The sequence below is a fragment of the Crocodylus porosus genome, unplaced genomic scaffold (assembly GCF_001723895.1).
Source record: "Crocodylus porosus isolate Cpor-Errol unplaced genomic scaffold, CroPor_comp1, whole genome shotgun sequence".
Lineage (NCBI taxonomy): Eukaryota > Metazoa > Chordata > Crocodylia > Crocodylidae > Crocodylus > Crocodylus porosus.
Window position 1 is genome coordinate 200,713,352 of NW_017728886.1, and position 24,178 is coordinate 200,737,529.

The following is a 24,178-nucleotide window of genomic DNA, read 5'->3' on the forward strand; positions in this document are numbered from 1 at the left end:
AGTCCCTCCAGAAGTTCCCTAACTAGTTCCTCACTAACCCTTGGCCTAGGTGTGCCTCCCCTGGGGCCTGAGGGGGGCCCAGCGGGGGAGGGGGGGTGACTGTTCCAGTCCCTGCTTAGGAAAATAGTGGCAAAGAAATTGTTAAACAAGTTGGCTTTGTCATCTGGTGTGACGGCCAAATTTCCTAATGTGTCCTGCAGGGGCCCCACATTACCCGGAACCCTCTTTTTACCCACTATGTATTTAAAGGAGGGCTTCTTGTCTTGTTTAGCAAACAAAGTATTGTTTGCTAAACATGAAATGCTGGTTTTGTGAACTTAATTAAATTCAAGTTGCTATCTTAATGCAGATTGATACAAATGTGTTCAATAAGTTAATCATCTAGTGATTATTACACCATTTTACAGTATACTAAAAAGGTAGGATTCTAACAATCCAAATATGTTAGGGGGAAGGGGAGGGTGTGGTATGCGTATGTGTGTGCATGCACAGACCCCACCCCGCCCAAGAAACATATGTACCAAATCTACTGTAAAAAATATATTTAGTTCTAAATCAACATGTTTTGATATATCAATCAATGACAATGCTACAATGTGAAAAACTATAATAATTCTTCCGCCTCACGGAATATTTTTACAACCAAGATGAATCCACTTCCCTCAATACTTCATCCTTTGACAACATTGAAAAAAAAAAAAAATCAACCCCCCAAAAACATCAGACTGCATACCTCACAGTGCACAAAATTCTAACCTTGACCACTATATTGACTGCTTCCAGGAAAGAATGATCAATGAAATAATCAACCAACACACTCCACCATAACAACATCTCCCCCCTCAGAGAGAAGGGCCATAGAATCTCCAAGATCCAACCACCAAATAGTAATAGAACCAGCAGATAAAGGAGGAGCTATAGTTATCCTTAACCTTGAAGGCTACATAAAGGAAGTTAACAGACAACTCTGACACCACCTACTACAAAAAAGTAGAGGAAGATCTAACTCCCCTTTGTCACGCTGCTGTCTGATCACAGCACAAGGGACCGGAACAGAGGCGTTGGAAGGGCCGATTAGCTCTCTATGGGACGGTTAACGCGAGTCCAGCTCACGTCACCCGAAGAGACTGGAGGTGAGGAGATAGTCATGGAGGCGAAGAGTAGTCGAAGGTAGAGGTTTATTTACTCACAGTGAGTGTTGAGGAGAGACACAAGATGCCGAGAAGTAAACTGCTAATCATGTCGGGGCCGGTGATGAAGCGACGTTCGGTGGTTGCTAATCATGAACGGGAGGCGAAAGCTAGGTGATCAGGCTAGCATCCCTTGTGATAATCGAAGCAGGTGATGAATGACCTCGCTTGGGTGCGGCTGTGCGCTCCCTTATATCACTCAGGTGACATGCTCAACAGTGAGCTGGCTGTTTTCACCTATCACCTCTCAAGGTTCTGTGTCCGGCCTTATTTCGCACTGCAGACTAGCTGACCTCACCTATGTTGGTGACACTCTGATAACGGAAGTAATGGTATAGTAGTGTTTGTTTTACCCTTTTGTGATGGTTGCGGGGAAGAAGGGCGGGGCTCGCCATCTTGGTGCCTCGCGCATCAATGCCACCTTTATATCACCTTAAAAGTCAGAACTACCATCAAATTATTTCCAGTGAAATACAAAAAAAAGGTACAGAGCTTGATTCCCCCCCCCCCGCACACCTATCATATCCAACGACGTAACCCTAACTGAGGAAATATCAGGTTTCATTAAATACATCCTAAAACCTCTTATTCCCCAAAGAGTGAGTTCTGTTAAAGACTGAACAGACTTTCTATGAAAAAAATTTAAAATATAGACTATCTTCCCAGCAACACCCTTTTAGCCACCATAGATGTTACCAGCTTATTGTGGCAAGGTGGGAATTCCCCAACCAGCCACAGTGCTAATCTCCCACCTGCCTCTGGGCATGCCACCCACCTCTCTCGTCTGCCATGCCTTGGTGTTAAATGAGTAGGGTCTTAATTAGACAGGAGGTTGCCCTTAGAATGACCTGTTCTCCTGGGCTTATGTATGCAGCTCCAACCACCTCTGTACTGCATCCCAAGTCTCACAGATATTTCTAACAGCTGCATTCTGCTCCAGAACGAGGCCAAGCCCAACTCAGCATACTGTTAGGCCTCTCACGTTCTGCCCTATTACAGGCCACACTCATACCGCCTCCCTCTCTCTGACGCCTCTTCAGAGGCAGAGGTGCCTGTCCACAAGGGAGGACACATGGGAACCAAGGAAGACATCAATAAGGGATAGCCACAAAAGACCCTGAGGCTCATCTTGAAGGTTGGCATATGACCGGGGTATAGGGGAGGTTGGAGCCCTGCGGACATCTGCTGGGACGCGTGACAGCTCTGGAAGCATCCTCAAAAGGGACCCCCTTGACTGAAGGACCATCTGAAGTCATGGCAGGCGAGTTTGGGGGATACCCCGAAGGTAATCTCCGGAGTCTACACGAGGTTCCTCAGTGAGCAAGGTCAGCTGCTCAGGCAAAGGTGGCGCACGAGCAAATCATCGAGCAGAGACAGGCACAGGCAACAAAACTGTCCCACAATATGCCAAACTTTTCATGAGCCAACTGGAAGAATTCCTCAAGGGGCTATACCATCAAGCCCATGATGTACTTGAGATATATTGATGCCATCTTCATCATTTGAAAATCTGCAATCTCCGATTGATTTCCATCAGAAATTCAATAATTATAACCCCTCCATCAGAGTCTCTCTTAAATACCCCAGAAACCAACATTTCCTTTTTAGATACTATGATCCAGAATGGTAAAATACAGAACATCAGACATGTGGGGTGGAAAATTTTCCAGTGTTTTAGTCTTCCCTGAGAAATTTTCCATTTCTAAAACTTCACTGTTTCATACTATTTGTTAGTAACTGTGAGGGAGTGGGGCCTAGGGAGTGGCCGTGTACTCCCTAGTGCCCCCTACTGTTACTCAAGGTGATTCAGCACCCTCTGGTTCTCAACCCCCATGTCTTTGATGAGTTAGTTCAGATGGGAGGCTGCCTTTATCCCCTGGTGAACGGTGTGAGTGTTAGTACCCCTACTCCGTATGGGGTGCCTCAGCACACCCCTGCCTTAAAGGCAATGCATGCCTCCTACCTCCCCTTCAGCAAGCCCCAAGCCTCGCAGCTGTTTTCTGGACATTGTTTGGGTCCCTTGCCCTTTGGCGCCCTCTCCGGTGCCCCTTGGGCTCGTCCTGCCCTGGTGCCCCTCTCTGGCACCCCCGGGCTTGTCACCCACCTGGGGCTTGTTACTCCCCGGCACCCCCCTCCAATCTACCTGGGCCTACCCACGCTGCTGGCACCCCTCTACCGGCGCCCCTGGGTAGGTCACGCGGCTATCGCCCCTTTACCAGCGTCCCTGGGCTGGTTAAGCAACCTGCACCCTGATACCGGCACCCCTGGGCCGGTTAAGCAACCTGCACCCCGCTACTGGCGCCTCTGGCTTGCCGTGCCCAGGCCTCGCCCCAGAGGGCCTGTCTCTCAGGTTTTTCCCGCTCCTCGCCCTCTCTGGAGCCTCGCGCCCGCTGCCCCACTCTGGGGCCTGTGCCGCGCCTCTCGCGCCTGCTGCCCCACTCTGGGGCCTGTGCCGCCCTCACGGGCTGGGGTCCGAGACTGTGCTCACCGCGCCTCTCCGGCGCAAACCGCAGTGTCCCAGTGGCACCACTTGCTGTGCTCCCACTGGGCACCGGGAACCCCCAAGCTACTGGGGAGCCCTCGTGAGGCCTCCTCACACCCCTACAGCCTCACCCAGTCCTCCGGTGCTAACCATAACACAACCCGAGCCCAAACGGCTGTAACGAAACCAACAAAGAGCCTCCCCGCTCGTAATGCAAACTCCCAGCCCCCAGCAGGGCTTCCACCGTACCTCCCTTCAGGGTTCACTCCTCCCTGGCATCACTGTGGCCAGTCTGCAAGATAAGGCTGCAATCACCAACTCAGGCCGCTCAGCTCTCCCGCAGAGCTGTGGCTCCTGTGGCTGCCAGAGGGGAACTGCTGGTCAGGCTCCAGCCTGGGCTGTTTATAAAGGCCCAGCCCTGCCCCCTTCTGGCCACCTGACCCACCTGGTTGCCCCAGCAACCGGCACCTGAGCTGCCCTGGTGATTGGCAGCTCTGTCAGTTTCAATCCCAGTCACGGGGCACCTATGTGACCCCGTGACAGTAACAATGAATGGATGCCAATACAATATCAGCCAAGCTTGGCAGTTTCAAAGTTTTAATCAATGTTTTTCAGGTAATTATCCCTAAGAAATGTGTGAAAGAGTATATATATAGTTTTTTGATTTGTAAACAGGAGGGTAAATACACCCGCACAATAATCCAAACCAACCTACTTGGCAGTGCAGGTCAAATCTAAACCAAAGCACAGCATATCATGCACACTTCTTTGGGTGTGTTAAAATTAGCATGTCAACAGTAAATTTAAACAAACAATGGAAGGGAAGTACATGCTATTGTGTATTGTCTTTACATTTTCACAAGTATTCCAATTAATATAATTTCTTTCCACAAAGCTTTGAATTTGTTTGGATGTAACATTTAAACCACATTCAATGTGTTTTATTTAATTTTTTCCCTAATCAAATATTTCACTTCAAATACTTGTGGCTATTGGGACATAAAATTAACAGGGGATACATTTAGCAAACAAAGCTAAAAAAGTAAGTCAAATAAACATGCTAAATCAGACGGTGCTCTATTTAGGGAACAGGAAAATTTTCTAATTCAAAATTTTTCAGAAAACCCACATCTCTGCAGACCACCATATACAAGAAAACCCATGAACCAACATATATCTGAACAGAACCAGCAATAACCCTAAACATACCAAGAAAACTATACAGCCAAGCCCTCCAATACCACCAAATTTGCACTGAGAACACCTGCGATAGTCACCTCACAAATCTCAAAAGGGCTTTCACTCAAGGACGCTCCTCCAGAAGACTTCCTGTAATATAATAGGAAAATCCGCATGAATCACACACCATTATTTATGACATACCATCCCTCCCTGGAACCTATACAGAAAATCCTCAACCAATTCCACCCCATACTAGATGACCCAATTCCTAAAATAGAACCACTCATCTTAGCCCTTAAATAAGCATCAAACCTCACCAATAACATCACCAGAAGGCAAACTTCCTATCGGCCAAAACTCACCGAATGGATCCAGACCATGCATGCCATGACAAGACATGTAAAATCTGTCAACATATCTCCACCACTCTCACAATAACTACACCCCACAACAGAACCATCAACATTCCTGGATCTTACACCTGCACCTCCAGAAATGTAACACATCTTATCCAGTGCACCAAATGCCCTGAAGGAAAATATGTAGGAGAAAGCGAACAACAACTGCGTGCCAAAATGAGCGCACACTGAAAATCTATCAAAGACAAAAACACTCAATCACCTGTGGAATTGTCACAAGATAACCACTCTCTCTCCACTCTAGCAGTTCTAATCCTCAAAGGGAATTTACAAAACACCTTTCGCAGATGGGCCTACAAACTTCACTTCATCAACCTAGTGGATACAAAAAATTATGGACTAAATGTAGACATTGGATTTATAGCACATTATAACCTGCCTAGCACCTGATACCCCAGGTAACCTCTCTACAATTTACCAGCTACATTTTATCACCAGGTCACCATTTCCCTTCCTCAACACCCCACTCCACCTGTTTCTCACCCATTCTCTCTCACCCTTCTGACCCTCAGTCACACATTTGTATTTTCATTGATCTGCAATCCTGCAGACTGACTTCTGGCTTCTATCCCATCCAGGAAAAGAAGAAAACAACTGCAGATACTTCCTCTGCCTGAAGAAGGGTGTTGTTGGTAGAAACCTCTAATTATCAATTTCCACTTCAAAATGCAAGCCAAAACTAACTTAAGAGTTTGACCTGCCTTATGAGTGATCAAATGTATACCTGAGAGTGCTCCATAATTTTCACGTAGCCACAGAATCCTCAATTAGCTCATCAGATGTATGATTTATTGATACAGAAGTCATTTAAGTACCACCATCAGCTTTGCAGACTAACCTCAACAATTTACAAAGGAACTCCACATTATGAGGTATTTCATGCACTAGAATCAGTCCTTGAACAAGTGTACCTCAGAACTCTCATGTACAAGATGAACAACCATAATCTAGCTATGGCACTGTACGTATGGTTTTTATATACCTTTCTCGCCTAGCTGGCACCAAATGCAATGAAACAACACCACAAAAATTAAAAGTAGAGAGCCTTAACCCCTTGTCTAGAGACAGAACTAACTCAATAAATCAGTACAAGTAATCAGAAATTGGTTCAAATCTGTAACACAACAGAAGTTCAGCACACAGAAACCACTTTCAAAATGGCCCAAACTAGTTTAAGATAAACCTGGATGTAGTATCAGACTTAATTAATTTATGTTAAATGGGTTTAGTGAATTTCTGTCCCAGATACCCTCTAGATTCAAGTTAACTCAGAGTCCCCCTGCATCCCAGGATGCTTTGTACCTCCCCCACAACCTCCCTCATAGGGCAGGCAGACTAGCCTTGGCCCAAACTATCTGTTCCAGCTGAGCAAGCACCCTTCAGCTTCTGGCCTGACGCACTGCAGGCATGTGGCTGCATTTTCAGAATCAAAAGTGAATGTCTGTTCACTTGCTTATCAGTTCAATCTACATAGTTTAGACTAACCTGCAAAGACTGAATTGATTTGACCCTGGGCTTTTTGACTGTCTGTACTTGTTTCTTGCTGATGCATAATTGCTACTCAGTAAGTAATGAGTGTTAATTCTATGATGAGAACTAACAGCCAGGATCTTTCTTCACTCCACCATCAATTGAAGCTTAAAATTAAGTAGAGTTCCTGTTTATTCCTCATGTAACTAACTTGTTACTTTGCTTTATTTCCCTATAACACACACATTGCAGTGTTTGAGACAAAAACCTTACAACATAATCTCTCCTCCATACACACATGCACATTCTGATTGCAACAATTACTTTTCTAACACTTCTAATTGTCTTTAGCCTTCTCCCCAAGTTTTCCAAGTATACACAACATTTTTTGCCCCAGTGTGTAAATTGATCATGACTAATACTCTGAACATATCCAGTTGGCCCCCAGAAAAACATTTCCAAGCAGCTACCTCCCCTGCTTCAGTGAAGAGATCCTCAGCACATAGATTCATTCATAAGTGTGGAATATTACATGACACAAAGAGATAAAGTAGTAGTCTTTTGGGTAAGCAGGTACACTATTTGGATATTTCAATAGGTAGTCATTGAAAAATCAAACAAACATGCTATGGCACGGTACTTAGCTTAAAAATCTGATACTATTTTTACAAGCTATGAGCCTGCAATACTTCAGAAGTGTTCAAAAAAACCGCCATAACAATACCAGTTTTACCTAACCCCAAAGAAAATAGGTAGTTTAAGTGTAAAAAGAATACCTATTTTTATTTCTTGTCCCCATCCTCTTAATATCTGAATGAAATACAGACTTGGGACTCAAATCCTAGGGTCTTCTCCCACCTGCTAGATACTTTTGAGCAATATACTTAAAACTGTCCTTAATTGTGGCATTTCCTTCATCATCCCTGATACAAAGATAATAAAATACTCTGGCTCCTGGCATGTGTTATATTTATCATGTGATTTACATGTTTATTGTGAAATACCTACCACACATTGAGACCATTTATCACATGATAAAATGGCCAATCAGTCACAGATTTGTTCCATATTTAAAATATGGAACATCTTGCTGGCTGACTTGTACTGTGAACATATGGTATGTTAAAAGTACTGCCATGCAGGCCAATAGGGCTTTAAGTGTCTCCACAAATGGGAGCCCCCTACCCCCTGTGTTCAGGAACATCCCTGATCCCCAGCTGTCCCCACTCTGGCAGGTATACAACCAGCTGGATGCCGAATGTGGACCTGGGAGCTTGCCAATCCATGCCCACATGAAGCTGGCTGTGTATGCACCATTTCAAGGTATACACTGCAAGCAGCTATGAGTCAGGGACCTCTCCAGCCAAAGTAGGCATGTGTAGTCAATTCTATGCCTAAACAGATGTATGACTAGTATCTAATGAATTTTAAATCACTAATCTCAGAAATCATGCATCCTGCCATACATGTCTGGCATGGCAGGCTCCATGATTTTGGGGATCTGCAATATTTGTCAGATCCCAAATGCACAACTAAATTAATGTCTACCAGTCACCTTTGAGATCTACAAACAATATGCAGAATAACATGCATAAAATGTATCCCCTTTTACATATAGGAAAAGGTACTGGGATGAAAAAGTATGCACGTCCATTTCTAAACGTTTCATTTCCCTCCTGTTTTGTTAAATATCTAACCACCACCAGCTTAGATATATGGCAAAACTACAACAACTACATGCGAGTTCATAATCTACTCAAAATACATAATATTCTGCAACCCTCCCTCCCCCCGCCGCCATCTTACTATTATGGGTAACATTCTCCAACACAGATGTCAGTTATGCAACTAATCAAAACAATATCTGACAATTCAAGAAAATATCGCATTTCTATACCATGGAAATTTTCTAGTGGACTCATGTTAAGTATTGCCAACTACCATCTATACACCGAGTACCAGAAATGTCTGATCCAAAAAAGTTTTACCTGATAAAAAAAATGGCTTGCTGAAAAAAGTCTCTCACTTCATCACACAAAACAAAAATCAATAATACAAAGCACTCAGGTCTCAACATCATTTTATACAGACTAAAGAGTAATTCACAGTTGCTTAGAGACTTGCATGAACCAAGATGATCAACCTCAAAGCTGTTACACCACAATTAATCCCTTTCATCATAGTCTTGAAAAGCAAGAAAAACACTGAATGGACAAGGAGAATAACTTCACCCCCTTGGAGACAGCTCTTCCAAAACAAGGCTAGATCTTTAAGAGAAAGCATTTTGTAACCCTTCTGTGCATTACTGTTTAAAAGCAAACAGGACAAGGACATAAACCAAGCATAGAGACAATCTCTACCGTGAAGAGCCTACCATTTGAACAACAAACTGATAAAAACAACTTTCACTCTGAGACACAATGAAAAAAAATGTTAATATTCTTGATGGATTTAAAAAAAACAACCAAAAAACAGAAAAGAGTGGATCCCACCAATCCAGTTCCCAATAATAACCTGGAGTGAAGCCCAGGCTATTCACTATCATTATGTCACTAGAAAAAGAGAATAGAGCGCCATTTCTACCAGCATGTTTTCCTTAGATACATCTTTGAGGCTACTTTTTTCAAGTCAACACTGGCTAACAGATATTACCACATTTATCCAAATCCAAAACAATGCTTAATTTAAGACAGCCTCCCAATAATTAGATAATATAAATGTTCCATGTATATATTTGTTACAATTTTCCATGCACAGAATCTAAGTATTGGAAGGCTGACCTAAATTCACCCCTTCCCCACCACTGCAGAAAGGCAAACAGTGGCAGAGGGGCAAGCAACAGGGGAGTCAAGTGGCCTGACCTCTGCCCCTTGCACTGGGGGAGGGGTCACAAAATGAAACTAGTGGGTAATAACTCTTAAGCTAACTTTTCCACACATTGTTTAATTAAAGTGTGCAACTCACTGCCACCAGATGTTATAGAAACTGAAAGTTTTACCAGGTTCAAAAAAGGGACAGGACAAATTCTTGCAGTTGTGCATCAGTAGCTGTCGAGCACAAGGTTTAAGGGAAAAACCTCTGAATCAGAACTTCTTAGATCTTAAATGAAGGAGCTGCAAGCAGAAGAGCAGTAGAAAAAGCTGTGGTCAAACCCTGTTCACACTTCATTTCAGCAGCCACTCTGTATGTGACACAGGCCTATTTGTTGTCTTAAAGGATCATGGGGTAGTGTCCACAAAGCAAGCTATTAGCTTCCCTTAAACAAGGAGAGTACTAAGAAGCAACAACTGATTTCTGGGGACAACTAAAGGCTTAACAGGGCTGAGACTGATGGTCAAAGATTAATAACTACTGTGCCAAGGAGGGACACCAAGTAGACCACACCAGATAGCATCCGCTGGCCTCTGAACAAGCATGTGCAACACTGAATACTGGCCAAGATGGACCTACATTCTGACCCAGTAAATTGCAGTTCTTATGTTCTTGCTGTCCATCTCCCACCACCTGACCTCTACCCGCTGTACGGTTGCTTGCTCTGTTGCTCAGGCCTACCTCCAGCCTGGGACACAAAACCTGTGGTCCAGCCCCAGCCCAGCCATGCAGAAGTGGTTGCTGGCCAGGGCTGAAGCAACCGTGGGTTTCATACCCTGGGCTAGAGCAGGGCCATAGCCAGATGGTAAGCTGACAGTGCAAGGGGTAGGTGGAACCTCTGGGAGAAGCAACAGCAAGTGAGTAGATGGTGAGGTGGGATGGGGAGGAGAAAAGAAGAACAGATACTGTGGTTTCAAGTCCAACCCCAGGTCAGGGCCAGTCAGACCTGCAGCAACCACTTGCCGCCCAACCTTGTACTAGAATTAAAGATGAGAGGCTTCCTCCCCCCACCCTATGTTGAACAGAGTGGGGGGGGGGGGGGGAAGACTTATATTGGATTCAAGAAAATATCATAGATTGGTATAATGCTCCTCCATCCACCACTTACAGAGAGTGATTTTGTTTCTGTCCCTTCCCTATCTTCTTACTGCTCATTGTTTCTCCCACAACTCCCTGGACACTGTCCATGTGGTGGAAGAACGGCTATTACTTTTCCATTTTGGAGTCTCCAACCTTTATGAAAATCTTAAGTGTCTACTTTAATTGACTATTTAAGAGAAAGATGCAGAGCAAGCTGACATGACTTAATACCACCAATGGAAGTAACTGAAGTCTTGTTAAGTTTATCTGGCTGTTGTTCTTACATCTCTGAACAACTGGGGCACTCCTGATTTTTACAAACAGCTAATGAAAACACTATTTAAGTATGCAACCAATTTGCATTTGGAGAATTAAGAATGTGTAAATTATGCATGAGCAACATGCAGAGGCCTTTCACTGCCCCAGGGAGACTTCCTAGAATGTATACACCACGATGTACCTGCCATCAGTTTCACAGACACTGACATCAACTTAGTTAAAATCTTCAAGTTCTTGATACTTAAGAAAAAAGTTTTTGTATAAATTTAACATTCTTTAAACATTTTATAGATTAGTTAATCTTTCATAATAAAGTACTTGCTTAATACACACAGCGGTAGGACAAAGTGATCAGAAAACGAGAATGCATTATGCCAGGGGGTACTTGACATGGCCCTAGGAAGTAAGCATGGGCAGGCAGGGACGGAAAGCTGCCACACAGCATCCCGCACAGGCACCACCTGCGTGGCCAGACACAGGGGAAGCTCAGATGCAGCGACTGCCACTGCTACACATCCAGCCTCATGCCACCCCTGCCACTCCACATCTGGCTGTGCACCACTACTCTTGCTCCATGCCTGGCCGCTGGGAGTACACTGATCCAAAAAGATTGAAAACGCCTCCATTATGCAGTCAGAAGATTGAGGATTCGTGTCCCTTCATGGCTGCTCAGCACTATAAAAAGCCAAGTTTTACAGTGATTATAGCACTGCACTTGGATTGAGATTTAGGATACCTGATGCAATTCTCCCCCTTGGTCACCCTGTTGGGTGGTTTTATCTGAATGACACCACTTCCCTGTGCTTCAGTTTGCCTACCTTCACATGGGAATAAATAAAAGGATTGTATTTTATAAAATGTTTTCATACCTATTGATAAAAAGGTCTCCGAGAGCTGCGTCAGAATTACCCCTGCCATGAGAACATAGACAATGTTGGCACCCTGACAAACAGTGACAAAGAACATTGACATATCCACAAAAACACCTCTGCTATTGCATAAGAAGTAAGCTACTCAACCCAGCTCAGCTCCCACAAACACCTGAGCCCATGCTTAACTAATGCATGTTACCCCAAGGTCACCGCAGATGCCTTTGAACCATTAGGACCTTTACTTCCAAAGATAACAGCTGCATTCTACGTGCCAAGTAAAAGGCTACAACAGCCTGTTAGTAAGTCTGGTTGAAAAGAAAGGAAAAGGAAGTCACTGCTCTTACAAAGGCTGATATTTCAAAACCCGCAGTAAGTGCATATTACAGCTGTTGAATGGCAAATGCAACAGGGGTTGTAAAAGTCTCCTCGGGTCCTAGTCAGATGCACTCCTGCAAGCACTAACGGAAGAAGCAACCAGAGGGCAAGTGGCCGATCCCACTCCCAAAGGAACCGAAGCTAGAACCTCAAGTCACCCGAAGGGGCCTCGGCGCGCAGTTGTTTTGTTTGGCTCCTGCTAGAAGTGAACAACACTGGAGCAGGGACAGGCTGAGTCATTCCTGGTAGTAACTTTGCTGGCAACTCCCCTTGCCAGCACGGACCCAGCGTGTGAGGAACGGAATGAGTATGGGGGGGAAGGGGTGCGGATATACCCGGCCGGACCTGCCCCGCACCCCCTAAACAGGCTCCTTCTGACCCCCCCTCCCCCGGGAGCTCTTTGTCTCCGCTGCCTATGGCAGCGCGCCCCGGGAGGTCAGCCCCTCCCCCACCCGCCGCGGGGAGTGCGGACGGTTAGAGCCGTCCAGTCCAGCCCAGCCCAGCCCGGCCCGCACTTACCCGGCGGCAGCGGCCCCGGAGGCGCTGAGCGGGTGCGGGCGCCCGGCGGCAGCCGCTCCGCGCGGCGTTGCGTGAGGCAGCAGCGCCGGCCCCGGCCCCAGCCCCAGCGGCGAAGAGAGAGCGGGGGGAGGGGCGGCAGGAGAGGTCCAAGCGCAGTCGCCGCCGCCGCCGCCGAGGTTTGTTATTGTCGTCACTCGCTTCCGCCGCGCTGCATGCTGGGAACAGCCGGCCGAGAGGCGGAACCATAGAGAGGCCGGGACAGAGCGGGCCGCTGGTGGGCGGAAGTGGGCCCGTGGCGATAGCCGGGGAGACCCCGCGTACCACCAAATCCTGACTTGGCGCGTGGTGGCTGGGGTAGGGGGTGTCGCGGCCCGGCCCTGGGATCGGTTCCTTCCTGGCCCTCCACCGCAAATACCCTGCCTGCAGGGGGTGGCTCTGTCAGGTTACCACCAGCCGAGCAAGGGGCTGCCCCCTGCAGACTGCCACCATCACAGAGCGATAGCGTGAGTTGGCCTGGGCCCTGGCCCATCATGAGTGTGAGTTCCTGAAAGCTCACGCTCTGAGTTAGTGTAAGGGACAAATCCCCCCTGCTTTCTGCCTCAGTTGAGACGAACGAGGGGACTAAGCCCCTCTCCCCCTTTAAGAAATGAAACGAGGCATTGCCGTGCACTTGCCTCCTGCTTCTTGCTGGCCAGCACAGGGCTTTGTGCTCCAAGTGTCCCCAAAACTACCTTCTGGATTTGGAGTCAGAGAGTCCACAAGTACTTTGTGAAAGACCATTACAACCGTGCACTATTATAAACCAGCTGGGTTACACTGGCTGAGGCCCAAGGACCAGGTCAAAGGACTTTCAGCATGCCAGGTTACTGTGCTCATGAGAAATTCCACCTTTGAGCAATGGCTTCAGTAAAGCTATGACTACAACAGCTGCGTTAAGCAGTGCCGTAGCAAGTGGGGGAAAGGGGGCAACTGCCCTGGGTGCCGAAGCAAAGGGGTGCAACAAGGGCTGCCCAGGCACGGTGGAGCTATGAACCACTCATTTGTGGGGGATAGCACCTCCTGCCACTGTGTGCACACCTAGGCAAGCCTGGGGGGGGTGGCGTTCCCCCCCCCTCCAGAAATCTGTGTGTGAGGTGCAGGTGGGCTGCTGCTGCAGGCTTTGGCCCAGGCTCCAAACTTCTTGCCGTGGTACTAGGCTCAAGATTATAGACACAAACAAAAGTACTTGGAACTGTACCAATAAAGAGAACAGGGTCTATAAAGTCTCAGCTGGTTTAGTTATTTTGGAGCCAAAATTAACAGGCTCCAAATACTAAATCAGTGTCCTGCACATGATTAATGTCTTCACTCACTGGTATCTTTACTGTGGCAGGCTGTCCAAACATGGGATCCAGAGCCATCCCTAGAGGTGTCCGGCGCATCAGTCTGTGCAGGGCCCAGGGATGGGTGGGGAAGAAAGATGACAAGTGGCTGGAGCTAGTGGCACTCAGCAGTGGTGGTGCACGGCAGCCATGGTGAGGCCTATACAGCACTGTCCACAGGCCCCACCAAAGCACAGGGCCCAGGGCAGTTGTCCCAATTCCCCCTCCCCCCCGGGACATCACTTATGGGATCAATGGGTCCTCATTTGGACACAGGCCAAGTTTCCTGGGGCAGATGGCAAGGTTGGATTTCATGAAAACAAGTATCAGTGTTTAAAAACTGCACAACAAAGCCATTTCTTCACTGGACTTTCTTACCCTTGGTGAGTTAAATCTACACTTATCCACACCTGCTCAAGAGTGCATAGTTTCTAAATTTGCATTCCGTACATGCTTTCAATCTATGAATGTCATCGATACATTCAGGGGTGATGCATAGCAGGTACACGGGTGCACGTACCCCCCCTGAGAGCACTGGTGAGTTGAGCTTGCCACTTAGGCGACGGACAGACAGGAGTGCCGATGCCCTCCTGCAAGTGCCAGCTGGGGAGTGGAGCACCGCGGCACTCCCAGAAGCAGCTGCAGCCACTTCCGGAAGCGATCGGCTGTCTCACGATCAGCCACGGGGGAACCGCCACCAACCCCAGTCAGTGAAATTGGCCAAGGGGGGCCTTCCCTCCTGGTTGGCAGGATTGGCTGCAGGGGACCCCCCAGTCAGCAAGATTAGTGATGGGGACACCCCCCCCCAGGCACTAACTGGTTGCAGGGAGGGGGCACGTGCCCCCTCTGACTAAGGCGGCACCAATTGCCCACAGATACATTAAGAAATCTGAAGCTGGTAAACAACAAATCTGGAACAATTCTACGCCACAACACTTTAAAGACTGCTTATCCCTTAGTGCACAGGATAGGCCTTCACCCTCTAACTATACCAAGTCAGCCATTCAAGGCTGCGAAGAAGGATACCTCTCCTGCAAGGTAAGTAAAACCACCTGGTTGATTATGGTATTCCCCCTGCCTCCTAACCACCTTCTAGATCATGGTGTTTCCCCTGGCAATTTACCTCACTGTTCTGCAAGAGACACCCACGTGTAGCCATTTTTGTCTGCTTCCTAACCAGTTTATTTTTCACATTTATGGCATGTAGGAGTGCTGAGCTATTTCACATTAAAATATTTTGTATGCATACCGTATGGAATATTCTTATTAACTTTAGTTTCCCATCTTCTTGATCTGTATCCTAATCCTTCTCTGCTTCACCAAGGGATACAAGACAACAGTTGTATATGTTTCCTTATATTTTTGTTAGAAGTAATGGTAAGCTATGCTTCACAAAAACTGAAAAGAAAATGGGTATGTTTCTTTTAACCCTTAATGAATACAGAAATGTCTTCAAAGTTACTATATATACTATACAGGACATGCTGAGAATTTAAAGTGTGTTCATTTTCACTAGTTAGTTAACTTCCCAAAATTAAATTAGGTAGGCTGATCCCTGCAAGAGTCCACAAATACCTCCAGATTCAAGGATCTCAGTTAAACAATTTATGGTGGTGGGGGATTGCTCTGGGGCTTTCGCTCTAGCTTGCTCCTACAGCCTTTTGGCTGGGGCAAGTGAAACTGGGGGGCATCCAGGCTTGGGTCATGGGATATCCATCATGGATTTGTGAGTACCTGAAGACCCAGACTGAAGTGTCTGGGAGGTAGGATACTTGCCAGTGGTAGCACCATGCAGTTTTGAATGATTGAGCTCTGCTCAGTTGAAATTTGGAACTTAATTCAGAACTGATTTAGGCTTGGAAATGACATTTTAAAAAAATGGTGGCCAGTGAAGTAAAATAGTTCTGCTGCTATGTCTAAACTGTCTTTGATACCCAGACTAACTCATTTAGAATCAGTTCAGGTATATCCACACCATTTTGCAACATAGACAAGTACCTGTGACCTTTGCATGCAGTCCTCCTTGCATGCTTCTTAGCCAGTTTGTTTTTGACATTTAGGGCATGTAGGAGTTTTGAGTTGCTTCACATTCAGTGTTTTGTACAGATAGCATTTTGGTTTTGAATTGTGGCTTTTGAACACACATTATTAGAGCCATTTTGGAAATCCATTTACTTAAATGTAGGACTGTAGCAGAGTAGGTATAGATGTATCCCCATCCCAAAACAACTGTGCCTATTTCAAGTCTCCCTGCTGACTGTGTGTGGCTCCCATCTGTTTACCTAGCTGCCAGTTCAATTATTCTTCTCTCCTACTGTAATTGTCTACAGTATCATTATCTCTTGGGCTTAGCCAGAATTGGCTTGGATGAAAACCTTTATTTTTTGGACCCTAAACAACTTAAGAGCAAATATCTTGGGCAAAGTACACATGTTCAAAAAGCCTGAGGTGGAAGCAGTCTAAGTATTGCACTTTGTTCAAAGTGCTCTAGACTAGGTAAGGACCAAACAGAACAGATGTGTGCTGTTTGATGCAGGGGAGAGGGAGGGGGAGGGGAAGGGGTCAGAGCCTGCCTGCACTGCCTGGGGGCACTCTCATACTCCTCCCAATGTGCCCCACAGGCTCCCCAGGTTGCTGGAGACTCCCAGGCACAGCCAAATGGGAAAGCTATCCCTGATTAGCTGCCTAGTGTGGAGGAACAGTTCCCCCCTCCCTGCTTCTCTGTCTACAACCAGAATCACAGAAAATCAGAGATGCAGAGCTGGAAGGGCTGGGGCCTGGGATCGAGGTGGGGGAGCTCATCCATGGAGTGCTGTCAGGGACAGGCTATGCAGAGTCATCTCCCCAGAGATACAATGGAGGCTGGGGGCACCTGCCTCACCTGGATCTGCTGCAGATCGGGGGTGAGGAGGGATGCAGGGAAGGATTGCTCGGAGCCAGGCTGGACACACCCATACACATCACACACACACGTATTTGGCCCCCCAGCCCTACTCCCAACATAGACCCAGCAGCTCTGCCTCCCCCTTCCCCCCCACCATCATGACTTCGCTCAGGGCCAGGTTGGAGATGCTCCCCACAGAGAACCAGTGGTGGCAGCAGCATTATACCATGACCCTGCTAGGTCTCGTGCACACAAGGCACAGCAGATTGCAGCCACCATTCGCTCACTCTACCTGCCCTGCCATAGGGCCCAGTCCCATCTGTGGAGCATCTCTGCCCTGCCTAGGGACATTGTATAATGTCACTGGTAGGTGCTATAAGACCTAGGTACTTGGCACATTGACATCTTTCTCCATAAGTAGGTGGGCTGAGGAGCGGTTATAAATACCTTCTTCAGCCCCTCCCTGGTGTTGTCTTCTATCCTGCCATGACTTTGATGTTTCTTATTTTTGAGTTTTGGGCATTGGTTTTCTAGGCAAATATTACCTTGGATCACCAGACGGGACTCCCTTATGGGGCTTCTGCCCCCTGCATCCCAACCTTACCACACACTGCCTCTGACTTGAGAGCAAGTCCCGTGGGCTGTCTCTCCCCAGGCAGGGCTGTATCTATCCCCTGTCGACAGATTGAAAGAAAGAAAGGGAAAAAAAAGAAAAAAAGGGCTGAGCCTATAGCTCTTTACTCACTCTAAGTCTAGGGTGTCACAAGGGCCACCACCCCTTAAATTCATGAGAGTCCCCCCAGGCCCTTCTAATGGTGGGCCACCAAGTCTAAAGTCCAAAACAAGAAAATAACCTCAGCGGAAGTGAAAGAAAAACAAGGCAGTAGCAAAGGAAAAACAAAGGCAAACAAAAGAAAACCAATCACTGTCCTATGGGGCTCCTGAGCAGGCCTGTCCATAAAGAGGAGTAGGCTTACCAGATCTCCCTCTTTCCCCTTCCCAGCACCTACTTCTTGGTGGTATCTCCCAACCAGCCACTCTTCTTTAATCCAGGCTCCTGCATTGGCACTTTGTCCAGCAGTGGTCCTCCTGTGCCTTCCTCCCCACAGCTCTGCTCTGCCAAATCCCCTGCAGGCTGGCATCAGAGAAAGAGTCTCCCAGCATCTCCAGTTTCCCAACACTGGAGTCTCTCTTTGGCTGCCCCTCTTTGGGGCTGGAAGTACTCAGCGCAGTTCGTCTTCCTCCAGTCTGGAATGAGCATTCGTTCTGCCACTGCACACGGTGGTGGCAATCCTTTGTTCCCCTGGGGTGAGATTACTCTTGTCAGGGGTTTGTTCCTTTTGCCTTAAAAGGCCTGGTATATAATGAAAGAAAAATACAGAGATACAGACCCCCTCCCTCTCCTCACCTGTGGCTGACAGCTTGAAGCAGGCAAGTGAGCCAAGTTCCAATGTGCCTCCAGGCAACAGGAGGGAGCAGGGAAGCCTGCTTTGTCACCTGGGATGCCAACAGAATGTGACCTACCTTGACTTGCAATATGATCTTGTACAGATGTTTGATAAAATGCTCTAACTGAAAGCATTTCAGTCTGGTATCACATCCTCCAGGGTGAGCTTAAAGCAGGATCTGCCATTTTTAAAATGCTCTATGCACCAGGAACATGTTTAGTTTTGGTTTAAGAGTACTTTCTGTATGCTTAACATGCAGTAAGGCTTGCAAGGCTTAACAAACCTTGATGTTTAAAAAACTCTCCCAAAAACTCTATTAAATAACTAAGTAAGAATTTTGATAGGGTCATTGTAAAGTCAGAGAATAATAATTTATAAAACCAATACATCATCTCAACAAAGCAGTTAGGCAATTCAAGAAGTAAACAGATAAGAGTGGAATCCAACTGATTGCTGGGATGTACTTTAAGTCAGAGATTCCAATCTCAGAATAGGATTCCTTTTTAAAATATCTTGTTCACATTACGTAAACTATTTTACCTATCGCAGTAAATCATTCAAAGTATGTGAATATCAGAAAGACCCAGAGGCTGAGTCATACTCTGCCTAACACTTCAACTCTTCTTTCCAACAATTCTGAATGTTGGTGTCCTGAAACTTTTGCCTGTCCTTTCTTACTCATAATATTCTACTCCCATCGCTTAAGCTATTTGGCCTATATTGTATTAAGTTTTTTGATACATGTCAATACCAAAATAAGAAAAAAGGAACTCTAAATTCTGTAGCTAAAACATGTTATAAATATATAAACAGGTTTTAGACATATGACACACACACACTTTTCTTTTCAAGGGTACTTTATCATAATTCTTGGTGTCTTAGAACCTTTGCCCTACTTTTGTTTCACATAGAACTACCTAATTAATAATACTTTTAACTTTATTCCTAGCCTGGCTTTTATTTTGCTCAACTCCTTAGCTTCCTTAAAATCCATGTTCTGTTTTTCTGTTTATTTTTTCTTAAAACCTAGGGCAACAACCTGAGTGTCCTCTTGAGTCATACTGACAGGATGGTTAGGTTTAAATACTGCCAGGCAGGTTGGGTCAGTCCTTAGCAATTCCAGCCCAGATACATGTGCAACATTCCTGATTATAGATTGAAATCACACTTTTACATCAGTGTAAACTCATGCTGAAATCCTTGACTTCCTAGCTTTCTGGAAACAGGACCATGTACAATCTCCCACCCCAAATTTTTGCCAGCACAATGTACTAATATGCAAGCAACTATTCAAGCAAATATAGAAGCAGGAACACACAATCCTACACAAGGATGAGTTCTGGCTGAGTTTTAAAATGTGACAAATAAGAGTTTTTAGCTCACAGGTGGCAGTTATGACACACCTTGTAAAATACATGGTGTGCAAACATTACAGAAATGAACAATGTTGTAATGACTTATGAAATTCACCTTCCCTATACCCTTTTTTGGCTACCGCTAATTTCTGTTTATTCTGCATTATCTTTTACCACCCCTGGGTGATATGGTATTCACTGAAACTTCCTCCAGACAGAAGTCCTCCTTGCGCATTCTGTGCTAATGTAACAATGAAGATTCTGGAAATTGGGAAATGCCCTTTTCACCATCCACTACATATGCCACTTCACAAGCACCTAACACTCCTCAAATGCAGGTGGCAGCCTGAACTGCCATACACACATTTGTGACTTTAGCAACCTAGGCTCAAAACAGACCTGAGATTTCTCCAGAGAAAAAGCCTTTTATCCTGGGATCCTACAGGCGTACAAGCCCGTTGTCCCATCTGTATGTCCCTGTGAAGTACTGAGATAACCATTCGTGACACGTAGGGGGTACACGCGGGTGTGCACCCCTGAGATTGGCCACCACCGCTGCTGCCGGCAGGGCCTGCTGGCAGTTGCTGCTTGCCCGCCCCTTCACTGCTGACACTGTCATGGCCGCCTGCGGGAGCTCCCCGCTTGCCTCCTCCATGCCCCCATCAATGCTGCCTGCAGGCAGTTGCCATGCACCCCCCAGCCTCAGGAGGCACACAACATTCATGGAGATAATACCTCCATGTATAAAGGACTGTCCCCTGTTTTGATGGGAGTCAAAACCTGGGACAGTGAGACTGGAAATAAACCAGTCTGGTTTTAGCCCAACAGAAATATCTGCTCAGTGTCAGCTTCCTATTGCTGACATTATATGTGCCCTTGTGGCTCTTGTTCTGTAGTTACTGTACTGTTTTAGATATGCTTGCTGCAGCATATCTGATTATATTGATTACCATAAGAATCACAGCACTCCTCAATGTTTTCCCCAAGCTGCCTATACCTACAAATGGTGCTGGCTTGCAGAAACAAAATGGATGATCTAATGAAACACAAAGGTTCATGAGAATTATTTAGTTTGACCACTAGGCCCAGGTGGGTATCCTCCATCTGAAAAACCCCCATAGCCAGAGCAGTGCACCATGAGCTATCTGACCAGAATCCAGGCCACTTACTGTGCTGCAGAACCAAAAAGAAAATAAGGCAAAAATACTTTGATCACGTAACAGTGCTTTTGCTTCATACAACCTGTCCGCTGTTTCCGCTCAGTTAGCAAGGCTACACAAGCAAGCACATTTCAAGAGCATGGGCAGATGCGGTTCTTTAGGTAAATGTGATACCTTTTATTAGACCAACTAAGTAGTTGGAAAAATTGTTCTTTGCTAGCTTTTGGGCACAAATCCTTCTTCAGGCACAGGGAGAATCTACTAGTGTTGTGTTCTCCCTGGTAGAGAACACCAGCAGATGCTCCCTGTGCCTGAAGAAAAGTGTTTTTGCCTGAAAATTTGCAAAGAACAATTTTTCCACCTACTTAGTTGGTTTAATAAGAGATATCAAGTTTATCCAAAGAACCTTGTCTGCCTGTGTCCTTAGACCAATATGGCTATGATGAACAACCTGTTTCAAGCGCATACATTTTTTTTTTATATACTGTATTTTCTTCCTTCCACCATCATGGAAAACAGGATGGCATACATGGCAAAACTCACTGTCATGCAGAGACACATCACCTATTTCTGCACGTATGAACTCCCTAAATATCAGAGCTAGTTAGCCTGGTTGCAACTCCGCACAAACACAGCTAGTGACATTGCTTAATGTTTGGGAGCAAGCCTATATAAATCTATGGGTAGTTCAGATATCTCTGCATGATATTACTTTGTCCCATGTAGGGCAAACTCACTCACGTTAACCAACAAGAAGCACTAACATACAGTGCTATAGACAGAAAATAAAAATTTCACTAACGTCTTACTCAGTTTCACAAATTAAATCTAGCTCAACTTTCTCATCAGACAGTAACAAATTGTGAGAAGAAAGAGGTTTTTAAACCAAGAATTCATTGCACATGCCAGGAATTGGTAAATGGCCTCAGAAGACATCCAACAAAAAGGAAAAGTTCACGTTCTTTCTGTGGCTCAAGTAAAGTGCCCATGATGAAACCCTGCCAGCAAATCAAACTAGTCAGATTTGTTCGTAAGCCATTTCATCATGTTGTTTAAGGTGTGGTGCCTTATGACTAGTTGCAGTGGAAGAAACTAATGACATTCCTTTAAGTTCCTGTCTGAAAAAGTTTACCACACTTTGTAACACTCCTGAAAAAGGAATGCCTTATGCCAGTATAAATGCTGTAAATCTGTGAGTAAGAAACAAGATTGTGGTTAGGAGGGGACACTTCCAGGGATGAGGAGAGTCTATAATGCTATATTAATAATGTGAGCAGAAGAGAAAAAAAGTCTCTGGAAGCAGCTGTGGGTATGAGAACAAGTGGTCCTGTTGCATGTTATTTTCTTCCATGTGAACCCTCCACTCAAGATCTATGGGTGCTTGTACATGCACTGGGGGGTTAGTTCGGTTTAGTTCTCCCTAAATTGAAACAGCGGGTTTTCAAAAATCCACCATTTCAATTTGGGAGAACCAAACCCCCATCGCATGTACACAAGGGTTAAGAGGCCTGATCCTTAAAGTTTACCTGCCTCTCCCATTGTGGGAGGGAGGAAGGGGAGGGTGAGCTCCTGGTAGGCCAAGCAGTCCCTGAGCTGTGGGACACCCTGGTGCTTCCCTCCATGGTAGTGGTGCCCTTCCCCCAGGCAGCACCCACCCACTGGCACCCAGCCCGGGCAGTCCCGGGGGGCACTGCAACCACAGAGGGAAGCACTGGGCCCCGATCAGCTCAGAAGCTGTGAGACCCAGCAGCATCCTGTGCAAGTAGGTTCAACTGAAGAAAAAAAAAAAAAAAAGGCAGCAAGGAGCCTTGTCTATTTTCTTTTTTTCTCCCAAAGCCTGCCTGCCTGGCTGAGCTGCATGGGGGCCCAGTGCTTCCCTACGCAGCTGCGGTGCTCCCCAGGCAGCTCCCGGGCCAAGTGCCAACAGGTGGGTGCCACCTGGGGGGTATTGCCACTGCAGAGGGAAGCACTGGGGTCCCCCACAGCTCAGGGACCACTTGGCCCACAGGCAGCTTGGCCCCCCCCATCCCCCCACTGCTGTGGGAGAGGCAGGTAAGCCCCAGCACCCCTGCACTGTCCCCACCACCTAGGACTGCCCAGGAATGGCTGGCTTGCCTTTGGGGTAGAGTAGCAAGGTGGCAGGAGGGTGGCTGTGTGTGCTGGTTGTGAGAGAAAGCAGCAGGGATGCTGCACAGGGTGCTGGAAGCCTGCCAAACCTGAGCTTCCCCAGCACATCAGCTTCCAGCTCTCTGTGCACCATCGCACTTGGTTAGATAGCAAACTAAAACAGCTCGGAGGGGTTTTATCTTGCTACATTACAAAGTCATTTAAAGTAGAATACGCTACCGCACATGTACAGCATGGTGAAATTAAAATGAAATCTGTTTCTGCAGGTGTAAATGATGCCATTAAGGTGGTGCAAAAGGGCCATTAAGCTGCTTTAAAGACCAGTTTCATCATGTGTACAAGCACCTTGTGTGCAAACAGCAATGGCATTAAAGCAGTGCAAAAGGACATTTAAGCCATTTTAAAGGCCAATTTTGTTGCATGTACAAAGGTTGTATAAGGTTACAGCTGTCTGAAAGACTGAATGTCAGTGCAGCCTGATACTAATACCACTTACAAGGGGAGTGATTCCCCAACGTTATCCCCCTTATGTGGCAGCCATACTGTGTAGGGTCTTGATGAAAGTCACCATTACCATTATTTTTGAAGCCACACTAATGTCATCAGCAATCCTTTGATTTGAGGATGATCTCTACCATGGCATTGATGGATCTTGAAGCATCTTAGGAGTGCTATCCTTGAGCCACGGATCTGTCTGCAGAAGTTGTAGATTTGTCCCCAAGGGAGAGTAGGCTCCTTTTCCTTCCTCCGCTCTCTTTTCTCTGCTTTGAGGGCAAGTCACTTTACCTCAAAATGGGTTTCTGCTTTGTCGAGGTTGCAGCACCACTGGAGCCAGTTGGCAGCCAGCTTCTGCCAACTCTTCACGCCGGCATCCAATTTCCTTGAGGTATGCCTTTAATGTGTCCTTGTAGCATTTCCTTCTGCCACAGCAAGATCCCAGGCCATTTCTAAACTGGGGGTAGGGCAACACACTCACGTAACAAGTCAGAGCCTACCAACAGACTGGAGAGGAGATGGCTGTTTATAAGGCAACAGTTTTCTCTTCCTGTGGATCTCTTGGTTTCACCTGCAGGTAGGGGGGAATATCCCATCTCAAAGTTTACT

General features: G+C 46.3%; 1 protein-coding gene across 2 annotated transcripts in view; it reads right to left on the reverse strand.

The window, feature by feature from the left end:
* The window catches only part of RB1CC1 (RB1 inducible coiled-coil 1), a 145,212-nt gene extending 132,160 nt beyond the window's left edge, over window positions 1–13,052 (reverse strand). For both annotated transcript variants that reach the window (XM_019548020.1, XM_019548012.1), the window contains exon 1: window positions 12,740–13,052. In XM_019548020.1, the coding sequence (XP_019403565.1) occupies window positions 12,740–12,985 (246 nt within the window). In that variant the 5' untranslated portion in view covers window positions 12,986–13,052. The remainder of the gene's footprint in view (window positions 1–12,739) is intronic.
* Window positions 13,053–24,178: the final 11,126 nt, after the last annotated feature.